At 36.9% G+C, this 21,849-nt stretch overlaps 1 protein-coding gene across 3 annotated transcripts in view; it reads left to right on the plus strand.

Moving 5' to 3' along the window:
* DYM (dymeclin) overlaps positions 1-21,849 on the plus strand; it is a 619,494-nt gene that overhangs the window by 161,561 nt on the left and 436,084 nt on the right. For all 3 annotated transcript variants that reach the window (XM_074206163.1, XM_074206161.1, XM_074206162.1), the window contains one exon: positions 12,249-12,391. In XM_074206163.1, coding sequence (XP_074062264.1) covers positions 12,249-12,391 — 143 coding nt within the window. The remainder of the gene's footprint in view (positions 1-12,248; positions 12,392-21,849) is intronic.

Genomic DNA, 21,849 nt, shown 5'->3' on the forward strand with positions numbered 1-21,849 from the left:
AATTAATATTTCTTGAACTTGTATGTCTTTTCCTCTTTTTTGTAATCTCTTTGGAATACAGACCTAAAAGTGGTATTACTGGATCAAAGGGTATTATGTCAAAGGGTTTTATTGCCTTTTTGGGCATAATTCCAAACTGCTTTCCAGAATGGCTGAATCAGTTCACAACTTGACTAACAATGCATTAGTGTCCCAGTTTTTCCACATTCCCTTTAACATTTATCATTTCCCTTTTCTGTCATATTATCCAATCTGATAGATGTGTGGTAGAACCTCAGAGTTGTTTTAATTTGCATTACTCTAATTAATAGTGAGTTACATCATTTTTTTTTTCAAATGACTATAACAGGCTTTAATTTCTTGCTGTAAAAACTGCCTGTTCATATCCTTGACCATTTATCTATTGCAAATGTAATCTTATAAATATAACTCAGTTCTCTATTTATTTTAGAAATGCAACTGTTGCCATCTTGGTTCCACCACTCATTAGTTATTGCTTTTAAAAAATTGATGATGGTTTACTGATTTGTTTTAGATTAGTTTTATATTTATTTAGCAAATATATTTTTAGGAAAAAAGTTAATTCTGATGAGCCAGACCATTTGTTGGATTTTAAGTCTTTAGTGGCCCAAAATAATTCGTCTTTGAATATCACAGTACTTCCCTCCATGTACACACTGTGTTCCTACCAAACTGAACTATTTATTGTCTGATGATCACATTCTGCCACCTTTTGTCTGTATCTCTTTCCTATCCCTTGTTCCTCTACATGATTTATTTTCTCTTCTGCTTCATCTTTTCAGTCGAAGCTTTTTCTTTCAGTCAGTGTTCAACTCAGAGCCTTTTGCATATACAAAACCTTTCCTGATCATTGGACTTTATCTTTTTCCTCTGGCTTCATGATACCTTTCTTTTGCATTTATTTTATATTTGACATTCTAGTAGATATCTAGTAGATGTATGTAGATTATCTTCTACTGTTTCATTCTTCCAAGATGGAAACTATTTCAGGTCATGAATTTTATCTTACTTTATCTTTTTATCTCTTCCTTATAACATAGTGTCTTATTTATATGTAAGACATTACTTCATAAGATCTAAGATATTTTAGAGTTTTACTTTAAAAATTATCTTGTCCATTGGTTCCAAAAATATGATATGTGAATGCCTCTGGGTCCCCACATATCTTTGGGGACATCTACGAAGTCAAAATTATTTTCATTATATTTCATTATAATAGTATCTTATTTTTCTATTAAAATAGTCTTCATTTTTCCAACTACTTATCTATTTGAAGTCAAATTTTCTTCATGTATTTCAACTATAACAACATCATGCAATAGCTTGAATGCAGAAGCAGGTTATAAGGATACAATGAACTTCTTTTAAGCCAAGCCTTGAAGTGTTGTAAAAAAATTCTACTCTTTTCATGAAATCTGTTCGTTTGGGATATATTTTGAATTATTATTATTATTTTAAAACTAATTAATGAATGTTTTAAAATTTTATCAGTTTTAATTTCTCATAGGTGTGTGGAATGAATGCCACTTAAATAAATTCCAGAGATCTCTCAAGGTATGATAAAAAAAAGTTTTATTCATTTCTCGAGAGATGGGCCCCAATCAGTCACAGAGATGGAGAAAAGGCAAAAGACCCAAGGGTCACATTTATCCTAGTGTGATTGTCAGCCCCCCGCACTGACCCATCCTCATCAATGAGGAATATGGTCTTCACAATCTTTTTTTTTTAATTTCTTTTTTTTAATCAACACTTTTTCAAAGATTTTAATTTATTTTGAGTTTTACAATCCCCCCCCCCCCCCCCATGCTTACTCCCCTCCCCATAGAAGGCAATTTGCCAGGCTGTACATTGTTTCCGTAGTATATATTGATCCAAATTGAATGTGGTGAGAGAGAAATCATATCCTATAGGGAAAAAAAAAGTATAAGAGATAGCAAAATTACATAATAAAGATAGTGAGGTTTTTTTTTCTAAATTAAAGGTAGTAGTCTTTGGTCTTTGTTCAAGCTCCACAATTCTTTCTCTGGTTTCCTCCATAAGTCTGTCATATCTAGTTTTTCTAACAATCTATTTACCTCCTTAACTTCTTTCTTGTTTATTTTGTGATTAGATTTATCTAAATCTGAGAGTGGGAGGTTGAGGTCTCCCACTAGTAGAGTTTTGCTGTCTATGTCTTACTGTAGTTTTTTTCAGCTTCTCCTCTAAGAATCTGGATGCTATCTCATTGGGTGCACACATATTCAGTATTGAAATCACTTTATTTCTATAACACTTTTTAAGAGGATATAGTTTCCTTCCTTATCACTTCTAACGCTATCTGGTTTTGCAGTTGCTTTGACTGAGATAAGGATTGCTACCCCTGCTTTTTTTCACTTCAGTTGAAGCAAAATATATTTTGCTTCAAATGTTTTCCTCTCTCTGCTTCAAATGAGTTTTTTGTAAGCAGCATATTGTAGGTTTCTAGTTTTTAATCCACTCTGCTTTTTGCTTACATTTTAAGAGAGAGTTCATCCTATTCACATTCAAAGTTATAATTACTAACTCTTTGTTGCCTTCCATGCTATCTTCCCTCTGATTTTATTTTTTCATCTTTTTTCACATTATCCATATTCCCCAGTATTTTGTTTCTGAATATCACCACCTTCAATGTATTTGCCCTCCTATATCTACCCCTCTCCTTTCTTTCCCCTTTCTATTTTTCCCTTTTCCCTTTCCTTCCTTCTATTCCCCTTTTCTCCCCTCCCTATCTCCGTTCCCCCCTCCCCTTTTCCCCTTTTAATACTTGAAAGGTAAAATGTTTCTTAAGTTAACTGAGTATGTGTGTAAGTTAACTTCAGGCCAAGTCTGATGAGAGGAAGATTCAAGTGTTTCTCATCTCCTCCCTTCTTCCCCTCTATTACAGTTCCGTCTTTTGTACCTCTTTGTGTAATGAGATTTTCTCCATTCAGTCCCCTCCATCCTCCCATCTCCTTTCTGTCCCCCATTTTAAGGAGGTAATCTTGTTAAATCATTCTATCCTAGTCACAGAAAATCAATCCTGGCTAAGTATATTCTCTCTAATAGAGTTACAATTCTTGAGAGTTATTTGAATCTTTCTCCCAAATAAGGATATAGAATAGGGATATAGCCAGTTTCTTCCCATTGAATAGCAGTCTCATGGATAAGTCATGAGTGTCCATCACTTCTGGCTAAGTATATTCTCTCTGATAGAGTTACAATTCTCAAGAGTTATGAGAATCTTTTCCCCATGCTGGGATATAGCCAGTTCCATCTTATTGGATAGCAGTTTTTTTTCTCTTTATTCCGCCTCCCTTTTTTTTAAACCTTTTCACGTGTCTCTTGAACCTCCTGTGTGATGTCCAGATTTTCTGTTCAGCTCTGGACTTTTCATCAGGAATTGCTGGAAGTCTCCCATTTCCTTAAATGACCATCTTTTCCCCTGGAAGAGAAGGCTCAGTTTTGCCGGATAGTGGATTCTTGGCTGGATTCCAGGTTCCTTTGCTCTTCAGAATATCTCCTTCCAGGCCCTTTGATTCCTTAATTTTGATTCAATCAAGTCTTACCCAATCCTTACTGTGACTCCTAGGTATTTAAATTTTTTTTTCTGGCTGTTTGCAGGATTTTCTCTTTTATCTGATAGTTCTGGAATTTCGCCACAACATTCCTTGGTGTTTTCATTTTAGGATCTCTTTCTGGAGGGGACCAATGTATTATTTCAATAACTATATTGCCCTCTGGTTCCATGATATCAGAGCAGTTTTCTATCACTAAAACCTGTAATATTAAGTCCAGGCTTTTTTTTCTCTTCAGTGTTTTCAGGAAGTCCTACAATTCTCAGGTTGCCCCTCCTCTATCTATTCTCAAGGTCAGTGGTTTTGCTGATAAGGTATTTTAAATTTTTCTTCTAGTTTTTTCAAGTTTTTGGTTTTGTTTAATAGACTCTTTGGTGTCTCATGAAATCATTAGTTTCCACAGACTACATTCTTTTTTTAAGCGAAGAATTTTCTTCATCTACCTTTTTCAACTCTTTTTCCAATTGGTCAATTATATTTTTTTAAGAGTTTTCCATTTAACTGGTTGAGGTTTTGAGAGAATCATTTTCTTGTTACAAGGTGTTAATTTTCTCTTCCAGATTTTCCAATTGACTTTTAAACTCCTTCCTTATTTCTTCAAGGAAATCTTTCTGTACTGGAAAGCAGGTTATATTCTCCTTATAGTTTCTGGTCTCTTTGAGTTAGTGTCTTTTCCTTCCAAGAATTTTTCTATGGATCCTCCTTTTCGCTGGCCTTTCTTCATTATCCTAAAACCTTGTGTTGAAGAGGGGCTGGGTCACAGAGGTTTGGTGTTGGGATCCCTAGAGGCTTTACTCACTGAATTTAATCTCTCCAGCTGGTCAGTAGGTGGTGCTAGAGGTTTTGCTCACTGAGTGTAGTATCTCCAGCTGGCCAGTAGGGGTGCTGGTTGTTTTCTCTGGAGTGTCTGTGACCTTCATTGAGGCCCTCCCCCTTGGCCTGGAGGGAGTGGTTGAAGTTGTTGAATGCTTTTATCTTTCATTAATGGTGAGCCATACCCTGAGGTAATCACTCTCCCTATTCATAGCTGATCTGGTTCTGCCGCTCCACCTTAGCCTGGGGCAGAAGGTGGGCTGTGATTGTGTTTGTTCTGGGAAGAGGCTTCAGCTGAAATGAAGGCATGGACTCTGAGTTCCTCCAGACCACAGGAGCCCAGGTACCTATGTTTCTAGCACTCCTGACCTGGAACTCTCCCTCCAGCCCTGCCTGCAAGCTCTAGACCCTTAGTGCTACAACCAGTGCCTCTGCTCCCTAGTTGGCCCAAGTCCCTATGACTGACCAGGCTCTAACCCAGCAGCTGATAGAGCCAATTCCATTCTCTGACCCTCAGGCTCTCAGGCCCTCAGGCTCCTGCCCTGCTGCTACTCAGGCTGATCCAGCCTCCCAGTCTTGCCAGATCCAGTGCTCCTGGCAGACTCCACCCTCTGCCTCAGGGCTCATGCAAGATCTTGGAAGACAGATCCTGAGGTGGATGTTCTTCTCCTGTTTTTTTTTTCTGGGTTTTGTAGATTGGATTTTTATTAAGAGGTTTGTTTTCATATCATATATGAGGGAAGTTCAGGAGACCTTTAGCACTGTATCTGTCTTCTCTCCTCCATCCTGGCCAGAGGTCTCTGTAGGTCTTCACAATCTTAAATGCATAAATCAATCTAAGCAAAAAAGCATAAAATTCAAACAGAAACAGGATTGTCTCTTCAGCCCCTGTAATTAAATGTACATCTGGACTTCAACAGATAAGATGGGGTCAGTTGACTCTTTACCAGTATCCCAGAAGTTGCTTGTCAGGGGAGGAGGGGCCCATAGTTCAACTATTTTCTAATCTATAATATCCTACTGCAGAAATCTCAGACTTTATCCCACTTATAGGGTAAATGTATGTTTATGTCCAATCCGCTTAAACGTTCTTTGGGTTCCTCATTAATTTTTAAGTGGAAAGAAGTTTTGAGACCAAAAAGTTTGAGAGCCACTGATCTCTTCTAACCCTTTCATTTACTTAAAGAGACCCAGAAAGGTTAAGGTTAAGCGACTTGTCCTTCAGTGAGTGGTCTAGTTGGCTTTTCAACATAACTGTTCTGACTCTAGATCTATCATTCTTTCCACTATACTTAATTAGATACACAGTCTCATCAATATGGATAGCTTCTCCTCTGGTCCAGGTTGCAACCTCCTCTCAATCTATCAGATTCTCTTTTTTATGTTCTCCCATAAATATTCCTTGGAGAACCTCCAAGCCCACTGTAGGATTTCTTTTTGATCTTTCAATATTTTTTCGCATCTAGTACATTCATTATTAGCCCTCCTCTTTTTTCTGAGCATAAATTTCCTGGTGTAAATTTTTTTACATCACTACTTATTTACAAACCATTATTTGTAATGTGCTCCTCCAGCCTTCTGACTCCTCTCTATAATTTTTATTGGTTCTCTCTCATTTGCAAATATGTAGCTTTAGTAGGGAATTAATAATATTTGGGGAAACTAGAACAGACAGTGTACATTGAAGAAAAATTAGAGATGGCACGATGTTGAAAGCACTATTAGATCAATTTTTGTAGCGTATTTGAAAATGGATCTATCACTTCTCCATTATGAACTGCAATGGCTCCCTATTACCTTCAGGATCAGAATATATACAATTCTCTTGGGGGGCTTTAAAAACCCTTTATAAACTGCCTCTTTCTTACCTTTTTAATCTTCTTATACTCTACTTGTTGATTTAGTGACACTGGTCTCCTTATTGTTTGTTGAACATGACTTTCTATCTTTTGACTGTGCATTGTCACTGACTGTCCACAGTGCCAGGAATTCTCACCCTTTCTTATCTCTTAACCCTTGACTAATTCTTTCTGGCCCCTGCTAATTCCTTGCTTTTCTTTGTATCCCCAATGCTTAGCATGCTCTCTGTGCCTTATAATAATTTTTTTTGTTTGCTTTTGTTTTGCCATATAGCAGAAAGTGCAATTTAAAAAAACTTAAAAATTCGCTTGATCCATAGAAGATTTTTTTCTAACCCTCAATTTTACTTTGGGTTTATCTCTTTTTTAAATAGTGATTCATATAAGTAACAGATTGTATGGTTTTGTTTTGTTCTTCCATTTGTCACCCTTTTAATTTTTATTGGATTATTTGATCCCTTCACTTTGTTAATTGTGTAAGTTTTATTTTTTCCTCTTTTTCTAATACTATCTTCTAAAAAGTTATGATTTTTGACCCCTTCTGCTGCAATCACTATAGTGTTAAAGTACTATAGTACTCCAGTTGCTTTAATCTTTTGTTTTGTTTTGTTTTATTTTGGATTTTTAAAAATAAGATTGTGGGGTTAAGTGATTTGCCCAAAGTCATACAGCTTATAAGTATCAAGTGTCTGAGTAGAATTTGAACTCAGATCCTCCTGATTCCAGGTTTGGTGCACAATCTAGCTGCCCCTTTAATCTTTTTTTTTTTTTTTGAAGGTTACCTCATTCCCACTATCAATCTTTGCCTTACCCTTCATCCCTATCTCTTGTTTTTTACCCTTTTTCTCTTTTGGGGGGGGGGGAGTTTGGTTTTTAGTTCCCTTTCCCCTTATCTTTTTATCTGTTTCCCCCCTTTTTCCCTCTCAATTAAGTAGGTTTCCCCCATCCTCTCCTTTCCTTTAAGTAGTCCTTATCATTAGTTTTTTAAATTTAATTTTTGCATGTCTTTTCATAAATGGTTTCTCTCACTCTCTTCATTATCATCCTCTCTGTTCTAATCTAGATCATAGTTCTTTGATTCATGACTTCTATAATTATTTAATCTCTTTTCTCTGGAGATAAAAATTCATTGCGGAATCAAAGTTTCCAAAATATTCATTCCGTGTCCCCCCTTGAAAGCAATTTCAGAGATGCTGCCTTGTAGAACTTGCCCCATGGATTCCCCTTTTTCATTGTGCCTCACTTCCAGAACAATGTCAATTATTTAAGGTATCAGAAAAAACACTGCCCTTTGGTAGGTCCCCTTCTCAAACAAGTCTTTGCTTATGGATCCAACTATTGATCTCCACTCTCCTCTGGTGACTTACTCCATTCCCACTCACGTTTGCCTCAAAATTTCCCCTATGAGTTTTTGTTCTCTTGCTCTGCCAGCTGCCAGTTCAACCTCCCCAACATAGGACAAATAGACTTTTCAAGCATCAAATTCCTCTACAGTGTAAAATCTCCATCTTCTTTCACAGACTATCTCTCTTAATCTATATGAGCATTCATTAGTCAAATTCCCCCGTCCCACTACCAGATTAAACTAGATTAAGGCCTCATTCCTCTCTATTCCCCCATTTTCAATTTCCTCTCCTTCTCCTCACTGTTCTATATGCTCTTTCTGTGACCACAGAAATGCTTCATTGCTAGTCCATTCTTCCTGCATTTCTTTTGGAATAGAAGTGAGCATGGATGACTTGAATGTCACTCATTAGGGGGTCTTGGGATAGGAGGCATTTTTAAGGTAAAAATTCTTTTTTTTAGAAAGATTTTATTTATTTTGAGTTTTACAATTTTTCCCCTATTCTTATTTCCCTCCCCCCATCCCTCACAGAAGGCAGTCTGTTAGTCTTTACATTGTTTCCATGGTATACATTGATCTAAGTTGAATGTAATGAGAGAGAAATCATATTTTTTTTTTAGGTTTTTTCCAAGGCAAATGGGGTTGCCCAAGGCCACACAGCTAGGTAATTATTAAGTGTCTGAGACTGGATTTGAACCCAGGTACTCCTGACTCCAGGGCCAGTGCTTTATCCACTACACCACCTAGCTGCCCTGAGAAATCATATTCTTAAGGAAGAAAAATAAAGTATAAGAAATAACAAAATTACATAAGATAACAGGTTTTTTCCCCCTAAATTGAAGGTCTTTGGTCTTTGTTCAAAGTCCACAGTTCTTCTCTGGACACAGATGATATTCTTCATTGCAGATAGCCCAAAATTGTCCCTGACTATTGCACTGATGGGAATGAGCAAGTCTATCAAAGTTGATCATCACACCCATGTTGCTGTTAGGGTGTACAGTGATTTTCTGGTTCTGCTCATCTCGCTCAGCATTAGTTTGAGCAAATCCTTCCAGACTTCCCTGAATTTCCCATCCCTTCTAGTTTCTAATAGGACAATAGTGTTCTAGGACATACTTATACCACAGTTTGTTAACCCATTCCCCAATTGAAGGACATTAAAATTCATTTAGATTCTGTAGGATTTTTTTTTGTTTTGTTTTATTTTTTCTTCCTCTGGACAGGGTTGTCTTGTATCTGAACTCCTGAGAGGAACTGCCTCTATCAACATCAGTTCCTATAATTCTTTCCATTCTTCTCCAGTTAATGATTTCTTACAAAACAGTGGTACTCCATGATATTCATATACCATAACTTGTTAGCCATTCCCCAATAAATGAACATTCCCTCATTTTCTAATTCTTTGCTACTATAAAAAGAGCTGCTATGAATATTTTTGAAATGTGGGACTTTGACCATTTTTTACGATTTCTTCTGTATATAGACCAATTATTAGTATTGTTGGGTCAAAGGGTATTATCAGTTTTATTGCTCTTTAGGCATAGTTCCATATAGTTCTCCAGAAAGGTTGGATCTGTTTACAACTTCACCAACATCCCAGTCCTTCCACAACCTCTCTAACATCGATCATTTTCCCTTTTTGTCATCTTAGCCAATCTGATAGGTGTTAGGTAGTACCTCATAGTTATTTTAATTTGCGTTCTCTACTCAGTAATGATTTGGAGCAGTTTTTCATATGCATATATACATATATATATATATATATTTTTTTTTTTTTTAATTTTTTCATTTGAAAACTGCCTGTTCATATCCTTTGACCATTTACCAATTGGGGAATGTCTTTGCAACCTTATAATTTTGATGAAATTCTTTACATATTTTGGAAATGAGGCCTTTAGGAGAACTCCTAGCTTCTAGAATTGTTTCCCAGCTTTGTGTTTTCCTTTTAACTTTGGCTCCGTTGGTTTTATTATTGTAAAAACGTTTAAATTTAATATAGTCAAAACCACCCATTTTTAAATTTATAATGTACACTGTTTCTTCCTTAGTCATAAATCTCTCCCTTTTCTATGGATCTGTCAAATAAGAGTATTTCTGGGTTTGTTAATTGGTCTATGGTGTTGCACTTTTTGTCTAAATCCTGTTCCCATTTTGACTGTATTTTGGTATATGGTGTGAGATGTGGGTCTATGCCTAGTTTTTACCATACTGTTTTCCAGTTTTCCCAACAACTTTTTTTACAAGTAGTGAGTTCTTTTCTCACAAGTTGATGTCTTTGGGTTTGTCAAAGGATAGGTTACTGTAGTCATTGACTACTGTTTATTTTGATACTATCCTATGCCACTGATCCATTACTTTTATTTCTTAACCAGTACCAGGCAGTTTTGATGACTGCCACTTAACAGTATAATTTTAGATCTGGGAGAGCTAGGCCACCTTCCTTTACATTTTTTACATCAGTTTCCTTAATATTCTTGACCTTTTATTGTTCCAGATGAATTTTGTCACTGTTTTTTCCAGCTCAGCCCAGGGTTCTTTCTATTACCCCAGCTAGTTGCTTCATTCATTCTTCACTGATAACAGCTCCTCTCTTCATCTTTGTGATGGATATGGGGTCTAACCATCTCTGGAATGTACTTTTACTTCATTTCCATGCCTTAAAATTCCTATTTCCTTCAAAAGTCTTCTCAGCTAACCCCTTTTACTTGCAACCTTCCTTATTCTTGTAGGTACACATTTCTTCCCCTTAGTCCCATTAATCTTAGAATTAAGTTTTTATGTAATTTATTTTATTTATATATATTTTTTGTGAGACAATATGGATTAAGTGACTTGTCCAGGGTCACAGAACTGTCTCAAGTATCTGAGATCAGATTTGAACTCAGACCCTTCTGACTTCAGGGCCAGTGTTCTATCCAACTTTTATTTATATTATTTGTTCTTGTATACTTGTGTTCCTTGGTAGAGGGAACTCCTGGATGACAGGGATTCTTTTAATTTTAAACTTTAATTTTTAAAATTGTAATATCTAATTTTCCCCCTATCACTTTACACATTATCTGGCACATTGTTGTTTAATCATTCAGTTGTGTCTGATTCATTGAGACCCTCCAGATTATACTGTCTGTGGGGTTTTCCTGACAGATGTTGGAGTTGTTTGCCCTTTCTTTCTCTAGTGAATTAAGGCAAACAGAGGCCATGTGACTTGCCCAAGGTCACTCAGCTAGTAAGTGTCTAAGGCCAGATTTGAATTCAATTCTTCTGATTTCAGGCCCAATGCTCTATCAATTATGCCATTCAGCTATCTTCTAGGCAAGCAGAGGTTATGTCACTTGCCCAAAAACACACAACTAGTAAGTATCTAAAGCTGCATTTGACCTGGCATATGGGAAGCATTTAATAAATATGAATTCACTGATATTAACATTTGATTCTTCATTTTCACCAAATATAAGACCACCCCAAAATGGATAAATTTAAACTGTAATTAGCGAGTTTAACCTTGATATTAATAAGAATTTCCATTATATGTCAGTTATATACGCTAACATTTAATCAAAAAAGTAGTAGCATCTCATTCCTTGTATTCTTTTCATACATAGAGGATGTAATTTCAGATTTGATAAAAAACAATGAGAGAGAGACTTCATGATCCTTTAAAATTGTTTTTGGATCTGGGTTTATGGAGTTTAAATTTCTGTTTTCATTGCCTTCTGAAATATTGAGATTCACTTTATTATCTATTTTTGAATATAGTAATTTTTCTTCCTTTGTCAATTCATTTTACAATATCATTACTTCAGTATATATGAACCATGTCCATGTATTTTAATTATGACTATTTTGGGGGGGCGGTCTATACTTTAATCCTGTAATTGAAAAAAATTCCTTTTGATCCCTAGAATTAATGGAGTTATGCCTGACTTATAGGAGTTAGTTCAATAGCAGTTTGGGGATAATTTTATTATACTTAATTATTTCATATGCCTATGAGTGAATGTAATACTCTTCTAAGAGTTATGTAACAACTGTCACTCAAGGGTTGGGTCACTTAAGGACCATTATAAGTTTTACGGTATTCTGAATGTCCATTTAACTATTGCTCATAAACCCCTACTTGATGACCTTACCTTTTAAGTAGATAGTAGACACAGCTCAACTAATTTAGTGATATGACATAGTAAAATGAATGTCTATAAAACATCCTTCCTCCCCAACTCTGCCCCTGCCCCTCCCTTCAATGCTATGGTACACTCTCTCACTAATATACAAAAGGTCAGTGAATAAGTTGGCAAACTTAAAGAGTACAATAGTAGCAAGGCATACATGTAAGAATACATATAGCCAAGACAGTTTATCTGTTGCTCCATACTCTTCTTGTAGAGTCCTCATAGTGCTTTGTGTTTGGGCCCAGCATTTCTCTAGGTAGGTGACTCACCTGGACTTTAAAGCAATATGCACCTATCCTAAATATGATATAATTGTTAATGACTTTTAAGTTATTCCTCTCTATTTCAAAGCAACATGTACCTATCCTATATATGATGTAATTGTGAATGACATTTAAGTTATTCCTCTTCCTTTCCTTATCACAAATCATCTGAATTGGATAAAAGTAGAAATGTTCTTTTTTTACAGTCTTCCTTATACCAGCAGACTTGTGAAGACCTTATTGTATAACTTCATCAGACAAGAGAAGAGGCCACCTCCTGGTACCCATATCTTTGAGCAGCAATCAGATGGGGGAGGATTGCTTTATGGCCTTGCATCAGGAGTAGCAAGTAAGTCCTTGTCAAGACTTATTGCATGCTGCAGTAAATAATGTACATACTGTTCTCTAGTGTTTTCTCTAGTCATGAGAATATTTGTGCATTTGGAAAGCCTTCCTTGTAACTCTATTGTGTCTGAAACTGAATGAATATAAAGTTCTCAAAATAATTATTATTATTTTTTCTTTATTTATGATTTTAGCTAAACATGTCAAAATAATGAATAGAACATTTGCCTATAGTTAATATTGTGTTTCAAGAAGACTATTTACAAACAGATTTGTCCCTTTTTTGAATTTAGTTATCTCAGAAGGGTGGATAAGTGGTGCAGTGTTTAAGAACACTAGACTTGGAGGCAGCCCCAGGGAGGTGGGAGCCGTGGCTCACAGCAGCAGGGGCAGTTTCCTGACTTACACTCTGGGGAGCACCAGGCACAACTTGGGGGAACAGCAGGGGGACCTCTGCCAGAGAGAGCATGTGAAGCCCAGCCCTCAGGGCATATAGCAAGCAGTGTGGCCAAGGCAGTCCAGATCCAGGAACAAGAAGGAGACGGAGCCCGGTAAGCAGGAGCCCCCAGGGCATGAGTACACTGAGCCTAGGGAGGGGAGTGAAGAGAGACTGCCCAGTTCTGTCCTCTGTCCCTGGAGCAGGACTCTGGGGCTCTGACCACATTCAGATCCTGATCACGGTCTAGGGCCCCCCCTACAGAACAGTAGAGCCCCAACCCCACCTTAGCCCCATGGCAGAGTGGGGTGCTTATGGTCATTCACAGACGAGGAAGGAGGACAGAGCCTCACACACTGAGATCCTTGTGGGGGTGTGACAAAAGCTCAGGAAGCACCCCAAAACCAGGCTCACACTGGGAAAATGAGTAAGCAGAGTAAAAAGAGGAAAACCATTGAGAAATACTTTGCCTGTGATCCCAAGAAGGATCAAAACAACTCAATCTGAAGATGAGGAACTACAATGTAGCTCATGCATCTAAAGACTCCAAGAAAAATAGAAATTAGACTCAGGCCATGATGGAGCTCAAAAAAGCCTTTGAAAATCAAGTGAGGGAGATGGAGGAAAAATTGGGAAAAGAAATGAGAAAGATGCAGGAAAAACATGAAAATGAAGTCAGTAGCTTAGTCAAGGAGATCCAAAAAAAATGCTGAAATAAATTACATGTTGAAAACCAGCATAGGTCAAATGGATAAAACAGTTCAAAAAGTTATTGAGGAGAAGACTGCTTTAAAAAGCAGAATTGGCCAGATGCAAAAGGAGATAAGAAAACTCTCTGAGGAAAACAAATCCTTCAGACAAAGAATGGAACTCAGGGACATTGCTGATTTTACAAGAAATCAGGACTCAATTCTTCAAAAGCTAACGAATGAAAAATTAGAAGAAAATGTGAAACATCTCATTGAAAAAACAACTAATATGGAAAACAGATTTAGTAAAGATAATTTAAAAATTATTGGAATACCTGAAAGTCATGACCAGTTATGACATCATTTTCAAAGAATTACTACAGGAAAATTGCCCTGATATCCTAGAAGCAGGGGGCAAAATAGCAATCCACTGATCTCCCTGAGAAAGAGATCCAAAAAAAAAAAACAACCCCCAGGAATATTATAGCCAAGTTCCAGAACTCCCAAGTCAAAGAGAAAATTTTATAAGCAGCCAGAAGGACACAATTTAAATATTGTGGAGCTGCAGTCAGGTTCACACAGGACTTAGTAGCAACTACATTAAAAGTTTGTAGAGCTTGGAATACAATATTCTGGAAGGCAAAGGAGCTTAAAATGTAACCGAGAATCAACTACCCAGCAAAACTGAACATCCTCTTCCAGGGAAAAAGATGGACTTTCAGTGAACCAGGGGAATTTCAAATGTTCCTGTTGGAATGGCCAGAGCTGAACAGAAGGTTTCATCTTCAAATACAGGACTCAGGTGAAGCATAGAGAGTGGAGGAGAAGGGGGAAAATATGAGGGATTTAATGATGATGAACTGCATGTATTCCTGTATAGAAAATTGACACTGATAATACTCATATGAACCTTCTCATTTAATAGAGCAGGTAGAAGGATCTTTTATAGATGAAGCACAGGAGAAAACTGAATTTGAAGATATATTGTGGTGTAAAAATGGAGTCAATAGATAAAAGGGAAATGTAATTGGAGAAAGAAAAAGGAGAGGAGCAATAAGCTAAGATATTTCATATAGTAAGGTTTTTCTTTATTACAATGAGCTATTGCAATGATATGGAAGGGGGGAAGGCAAGGGGGAATGAGGGAATCTTTGCTCTCATCAGAGGTGGCTAGGAGAGGAAACAGCATATATACTCAATGGGGTATAGACATCTGTAGTAAGAAGGAGAGAAGGAGGACAGGGGGAACAGGGGGGAATGTGAGTGATGGAGAGGATGGACCATGGGGGGAGAGTGGTCAGATATAACACATTTTCTTTTTTACTGCTTGCAAGGGGCTGGAATTGGATGGCCTGTCCGGGACCATAGGGCTAGGTGGATGCTGGGTAAGGGGTGGTATGTGGGTTTGGGGCGTCTTGGCCCCAGGGCTGGGGATCTGTCTGCTGTACCACTCAGCTACCCTACAGCAGAGTCAGAGTGAAAAGAGAGAGAGAAAATATAGTTCATGGTAGTAGAGAAGTATGAATGGAGGGAGTTGTGATCAGCAATGGCAACGGTGGAAAAATATGGAAGTAACTTTTGTGATGGACTTATCCTAAAGAATGCGATCCACCTGCAACAGAGCTGGTGGTATTGAACACAGTCTGAAGCACATTTATTATTACTATCATCATCATCATCATCATCATCATCATCATTATTGTTGTTGTTGTTGTTATTATTATTATTATTTTCTGGGGGGTGTTGCAGGGCAAATGGGACTGGGTGGCCCACCTGGGGCTGTACAATTGGGTGATTGTTGGGTGTCTGAGGCCAGATTTGGACCTGCGTGCCCCTGGCTCAAGGGTCAGTGATCTGTCTGCCAACTGACTGCCCCTACTATTATTATTATTACTATTTTATTTTATTTTGAATCTTTTTTGTTGTTGTTGTTTTGATTTTTGTAGGTCAATAGGGTTGGGGTGGCTTGCATGGGGTCACACAGCTGGGTGACTGTTGGGTGTCCAGAGCCGGATTTGGGCTTGGGTGCTCCTGGCTCCAGGGCTGGTGCTCCGTCCACTGTACCACCTGGCCATACCTACAATTATTATTATTATTATTTTTTTTTTATTTTAATTTTTTCTCTCCCCTTTACTTTATTGCTTATATAGGTGTATATTTTCTTGGGGGGGTCTTATGTTTACTCTCAAACAAGAATATCTTAGTAATATATAAAATAAGAATAAATAAATAAATAAGTAAAAATATTTTTTAAAAAATTCTACCATCTAATTAATGTACTGTTGGTGGAATTGTGAACTAATCCAACCATTCCAGAGAAAAATATTGAAGAACAATGGTCTTCTCTTCCTGCGCATCTCACTTAGCATCAGTTCATGCAAATCCTCTGAATTCCCATCCCTACTGATTTCTAATAGAACAACAGTGCTCTATCACACACACACACACACACACACACACACACACACACACACACAGACATACACACATATAATTTGTTCAGCCATTCCCCAATTGATGGACATTCACTCGATTTCCAGATTTTTGTCAGCATAAATAGAGCTGCTATGAATGATTCCATTCAGTATTATTATACCTCAAGGTCAGCCTAGTTTAATTAAAAATTTCATAAAATTGATCAATAAGCATTTTTAAAATGCTTGTTATATGTCAGATTCTTTGTTTGATGTTGGGAAAGCAAACAAGGGAAAGCCCTTGTCCTCAATGATCAGATCTTTTATGGAGGGGGGAAACAATATGTTAATATATAAGGAAATAGAGCAGAAATGCAAAATGTGTGTAGAATTATTGGGATATGTGGGTGGTGCCAAGATAGCAACATAAGGGTAGGAATTCCTGGGAAACTCATCCCCTAAAACTCCAAAAACCATCAAATTATGACTCTAGCCAAAATTTAGAGGGGTTGAACCACAGAGAGACTGATCAATATAATTTCCTAGTACACGACTACTTAGAAGATTCACAGGAAAGTTCCTTTACACCAGGACCAGGGGTTGGATAAAGCCACAGCACAGTCAGATCACATCACAGCCAGACTAGAGGAAACCAACTCCAGTCTTCTAGGAAAAACTTGCAGGGTGCTTGGGTTCCTGGGGGCACTTGGGCCATGATAGAGAGATGGTTTCCACACCTCTTGGCCCACAGATCTCTGGGGATGACATGAAGGGGGTGATGAGAGAACTCTGCTACATCAGAGTGAGGGCCAGCACAGACCTCAGAACAGCATTGTGGTGAGACCCTGCGTTGGGGACCTTTGTCCAGAGAGCTCAACCCACAGATGTTAAGGGGTTGGGGAAACTGCAGAAGTCTTATTGCTTTCCCTGGGACCGGACTCTGCTGTTTGCCCACACTGAGATCTAGGTTGCAGTCTGAGCCCCTTCCACCATAAAAGAGCAAGGATCCTCCTCACAATTCCAGGGCAGAGTGGAGTACTTGTCATTCATAGACCAGAGGACAGGCTAGGAGAATAGTCAGAGCCTCTCATAAGACCTTGGAGGGGAATTACGGTTCCTGTGGAGTGTCCCAAAAACCCTCCCAAAGTCTTCGAAGTGCTGTAAATCAACCATAGGATGAGGAAATGAGCAAACAACAGAAAAAGAAGAATATGACCATAGAAAATTACTTTGATCCCATGGAGGATCAAAATATATACTCGGAAGATGACAAAGTTGAAGCTTCTGTATACAAAGCCTCCAAGAGAAAGAAGTGGGCTTAGGCTATGGACAAGCTCAGAAAAGTCTTTGAAAAACAAGTAAGGGAGGTAGAGGAAGAATTGGGAAGAAAAAATTGGAGTGAATGAAAAATTACAAGAAAATGTGAAATGTCTCATTGGAAAAACAACTGACCTGGAAAAAACCGATCCAGGAGAGATAATTTAAAAATTATTGGGCTACCTGTAAGTCATGACAAGGAAAAGAGCCTTGTCTTCATTTTTAAAGAAATTCTCTAGGAAAATTGTACTGATAACCTAGAAACACATGGTAAAATAGAAATTGAAGAAATCCACTGATACCTCATAAAAGAGAACCCCAGAGGAAAAACTCCAGGAATATTTATGCCAAATTCTAGAACTCACAAGTCAAGGAAAAAATATTACAAGCTGCCAGAAAGATACAATTCAATTACCATGGCACTACTGTCAGGATTACATAGGATCTGGCAGCATCTACATTAATGGCTTGTAGGGCTTGGAATATGATATTCTGGAAGGCAAAAGAGCTTGGTTTACAATTGAGAATCAACTACCCATCCTCTTTCTGAACATCCTCTTTCAGGGGAAAAGATGGACATTCAATGAAACAGGGAACTTTCAAATTTTACTGTTGAAATGACCGAACTGAACAGAAAGTTTGATCTCCAAAGTACAGGACTCAGGTGAAGCATAAAGAGGGTGAATGGGAAGGGCTAATTATGAGGAACTTAATGATGTTGAAATGCATGTATTCCTGCATGGGAAGAATATTCTGATAACTCATATGAGGTATAATATGGTATAAAGATGTACTCAATGGGTGATAAAGGAAAGTACTGGGAGGAAGGGACAAAAGAGTCAGAATGGGATAAGTTTTTTCATATAAAAGTTAAGAAACAGTTTTTCAATGGAATGGAAGGGGGTAAGATGAGAGGGAATGAGTGAGCCTTCATTCTCATCAGAAATGGCACAGTGAAAAAATAACATACACAGTAAGTTACAGAAATCTATCTTACTCTAGACAAAGATGAGGGGGAGGGGGATGGGATAAGGGGTCAGGGGATTGGAGCGAGGAGTAGATGTTAGAAGAGAGGGAAGATCCAGGGGAGAAAGTACTCTGATACACCACTCTTCTGAGCAGGGACAGGTTGAAAGGGGAGAGATTAGAATAAATGGGGGTTGGGAAGAATAGAATGGAGGGAAATATAACTAGTAATGGCAACTGTGTGAAAAGATATTGAAGCAGCTTCTGTGGTGGACTTATGATAAAGAAGGCTATTCATCCTAGAAAGAGAGTCAGTGGAATCTGAACACAGACTGAAGTATGCATTTTTTTTTCTATCACTTCATTTTCCTTGAGGTTTCTCTATCTTTTTGGAGGGAGGAGGGGTTTAGGTTTACTTTCACTATAAATAATATGAAAATAAATTAACCACACACACACACACACACACACACACACACACACACACACACACACAAGAATTATTGTGATACTTTAAAACAAAAAAATTATAGAACTTATTTTTTGTTGAAAGTTTAATTTTCAGGATAGAATTTGGATCCCTTAGTGTAGCAAATCCTCACATAATTTCTATTTTGGTTTTGGAAAATGTTTTGGTCCCATATTTGTTTAATCTGGTATTTTTTTTTTTTTGACCTTTAATCTGAATATGGAGTCTAACCTGAAGAACTTGAAATCTACTTTCTTTTTCCCTTTCACCTTCCTAGTGTCTTTATAGTGGACAACAAGTCTCTTTTAAGTATATGAAGACTTGTTTCTCTCAGAGGTATTTTGGAACTGGGAAGGTTATGTTGTTTATCAGGGGTGGGGAATTATTTTAATGCCTAGGGCCATTTGGATATTTATAACATCATTTACTGGCAGCATTTGGTCAAACATTTAATTTTTTCATCCTTAAAAAGCTTCTATATTTATTGAATTTCATGACCCCACCCCTCTGTGTTTACCATCATATTAAGAAAAAAAGGCAAATATAAGAACACAAGAGTTATCTAATCCTTTGTCTTCCAGCAGCCTCAGTCCTTTCAAAACATATTGCCAGCTTTGTTAGAAAGCAAAAAGTCCTCTGATTAGCTCTAAAAAGTCTACACTAAAGCAATGTACTTTGGGCATTTTTCTGAGCTTTATTGATTTATGACCAATTTAGTTATCTGGTCTTTGTCCTTGTAAAATTAGTGACTATAGTGTAGAAGATGGAAGATTGTTGGAAGCAAGTAGGATGGGGAAAGAAGTAAAAACTGATAAACCAATATTCAAAATTGAGAGAAGAAAACTATCACTTTATTATATTAATAATATACTCTATGACTTGTCTGATATGTTATTTGCATATGTACTTATGGAATACTTCTTAAGATTATCTATAAATGAGATAGATGAAATGTTGCTTTAATTAGAATAGTGTCACAGCCAGTAAATTTAATTTTTTTGAGCATCTGTTCCTATTTATTTATCCATCTATCTATTTCTGGTATTTTTTTTTTATTTTTCCAAATACATGTGATGAAAGCCTTTCAGCATTCATCCACCTATATATTCATAAGTTACAAATTTTCCCCACCACCTTTCCTTTCTTTCCCCACACCGCTTGCAGAGAACAATTCAGTTGAAAGTTGTACATGTATATCTATGCTCAGTATACCCACATATTAGCCATTTTGTGTGTGAGGAATTAGGACCAAGGGAAAAAAAAAAGATAACCATGTGATAGGAAGGAAAAACATAAGTTTATTTAAAAAAATAAACATAGTATCCATTCAGGTTCTATGGGTTTTTGTTCTTGTTGTTTTCCCTCTGGACGTAGATGGTATTATTTATAACAGGACTCTCTGGATGGTTCTACATCTCTAAACTACTGAGAGGAGCTGTATTCATCATAATTGATCAGTTCCCAGTACTGTTGTTAATGAGAACAATATTCTCTCAGTTTTGCTGCCTTTGCTCAGCACCATTTCATGTAATTCTTTCCATTTTTCTCTAAAGTCCAACCATTCTTTTTTTTTTTGTAGAACAATAGTCCTCCATAGCATTCATATATCATAACTTTTCAGCCATTCTCCGATTTTTTTTAAAAATTTTCATCCATTTGTACATGTATATTTCCAAGTTACAAAGTTTCCCTCCCCCCTCCCCTCCCCCCTCTCTCCCCCCCTCAGTTGGGAATGGTCAGGTTAGCATTTTACATACATATTTTGTTAAACATATTTACAAATTAGTAGTTTTTAGCACAAGGAATTAGTATTAAGGGAAAGAGATACATGAGATAATTTTTATAAAGTGTTCGTCAGATTCAGTAGGGGTTTTTTTTGTGTATTTTGTTTTGTTTTGGTTATGGATAATATAGTCCATAATCTGTCTAATACAGTTGTCCTAGCTCTCTGGCCTGCCCAGAGGGGTTGCTTCCATCAGTTGTTCATCTCATAATGTTGATGTGTAAATTGTTCTCTTGACTCTACTGCCTTTGTTCTGCATCAGATCCTGTAAGTCATAACATGCTTCTTTAGAGTCCAAACCTTTATTGTTTCTTATAGAACAATAATATTCCATAGTATTCATGTACCATAACTTGTTTAGCCATTCCCCAATTAATGGGCATCCCCTAAATTTCCAATTCTTTGCAGCCAATAACTTTCTATCTGTCAATAAGTATTTATTAAGTACATACTGTTTAGCATCCTGAGTGCAAAAAAACCAACAACTGAATGATAGTCCTTGCCCTCCAAGAGTTCATGATCTAATAGTGAATGAAAATACACAAAAGGAAGCTGAGAAAGTGAGGGAGGGGAGGGTGAAGAAAGTGCCCAATGTTGAGGTATGGTACAGAAGTAGTTGAGCAGGGTAAGAAAGGAGAAATATTTTGCGCTTAGCTCCGAGGGAAGTTTTGGAGTTCATGACTTCACTCTCCAATCAGAGAGAAATGGAGAGCACTAAGTAGATAGAGCATCAAGGCTGAGAGTATCTTTTAGGAAGTTGTGGTTTTCCAAATACCCCATTCCTGGGGAATGGTAGAAAAGTCAGGGAAATCTCAAAGTAGTATAACTGTGAGAAATGAGATATTAAGATGTTCAATTTTGCAAGTAAACCATGTTTGAAAATTGTGTTAGCTATAATATCTTAAATTTTAATTATATCTATTAATAACAATTACTATTTTTCAAATATAATGTTCCTTAGAAATAATTAATTCTATTCCAAAAAATCTTTAACATTATTTATAATGATTAATGTTAAGCATATTTTTAATTGTTGAATTGAGGTACAAAACAATTTAAGATCATGTATCTGTATATATCTTCCCTAAATAAATCATAGTGCTTCAATTATAAAGAAGATGTTTAATAAATGTTCTCTATGTTTATCAGTATTGAATTAATTTTGTGTTCTTAATCTTTAGTAAGTAGAAATTATCTTTTTTGTATTGAAAGATTGAGAGAACAATCCCTCCTAGTTCTGAATCCATTATACTTTGACCCTACTTCTACATTATTCCTTCTGCTTCTCTTATTTATTTGTTATTCCTTGTAAATTTCCTTTGCTGCATCATCATCTATCTCATATCCCCAATGCTGTTACCCTTTGGGAACCTCTCTCTTCTCTTTAT

The sequence above is a fragment of the Macrotis lagotis genome, chromosome X (assembly GCF_037893015.1).
Source record: "Macrotis lagotis isolate mMagLag1 chromosome X, bilby.v1.9.chrom.fasta, whole genome shotgun sequence".
Classification (NCBI taxonomy): Eukaryota; Metazoa; Chordata; class Mammalia; order Peramelemorphia; family Peramelidae; genus Macrotis; species Macrotis lagotis.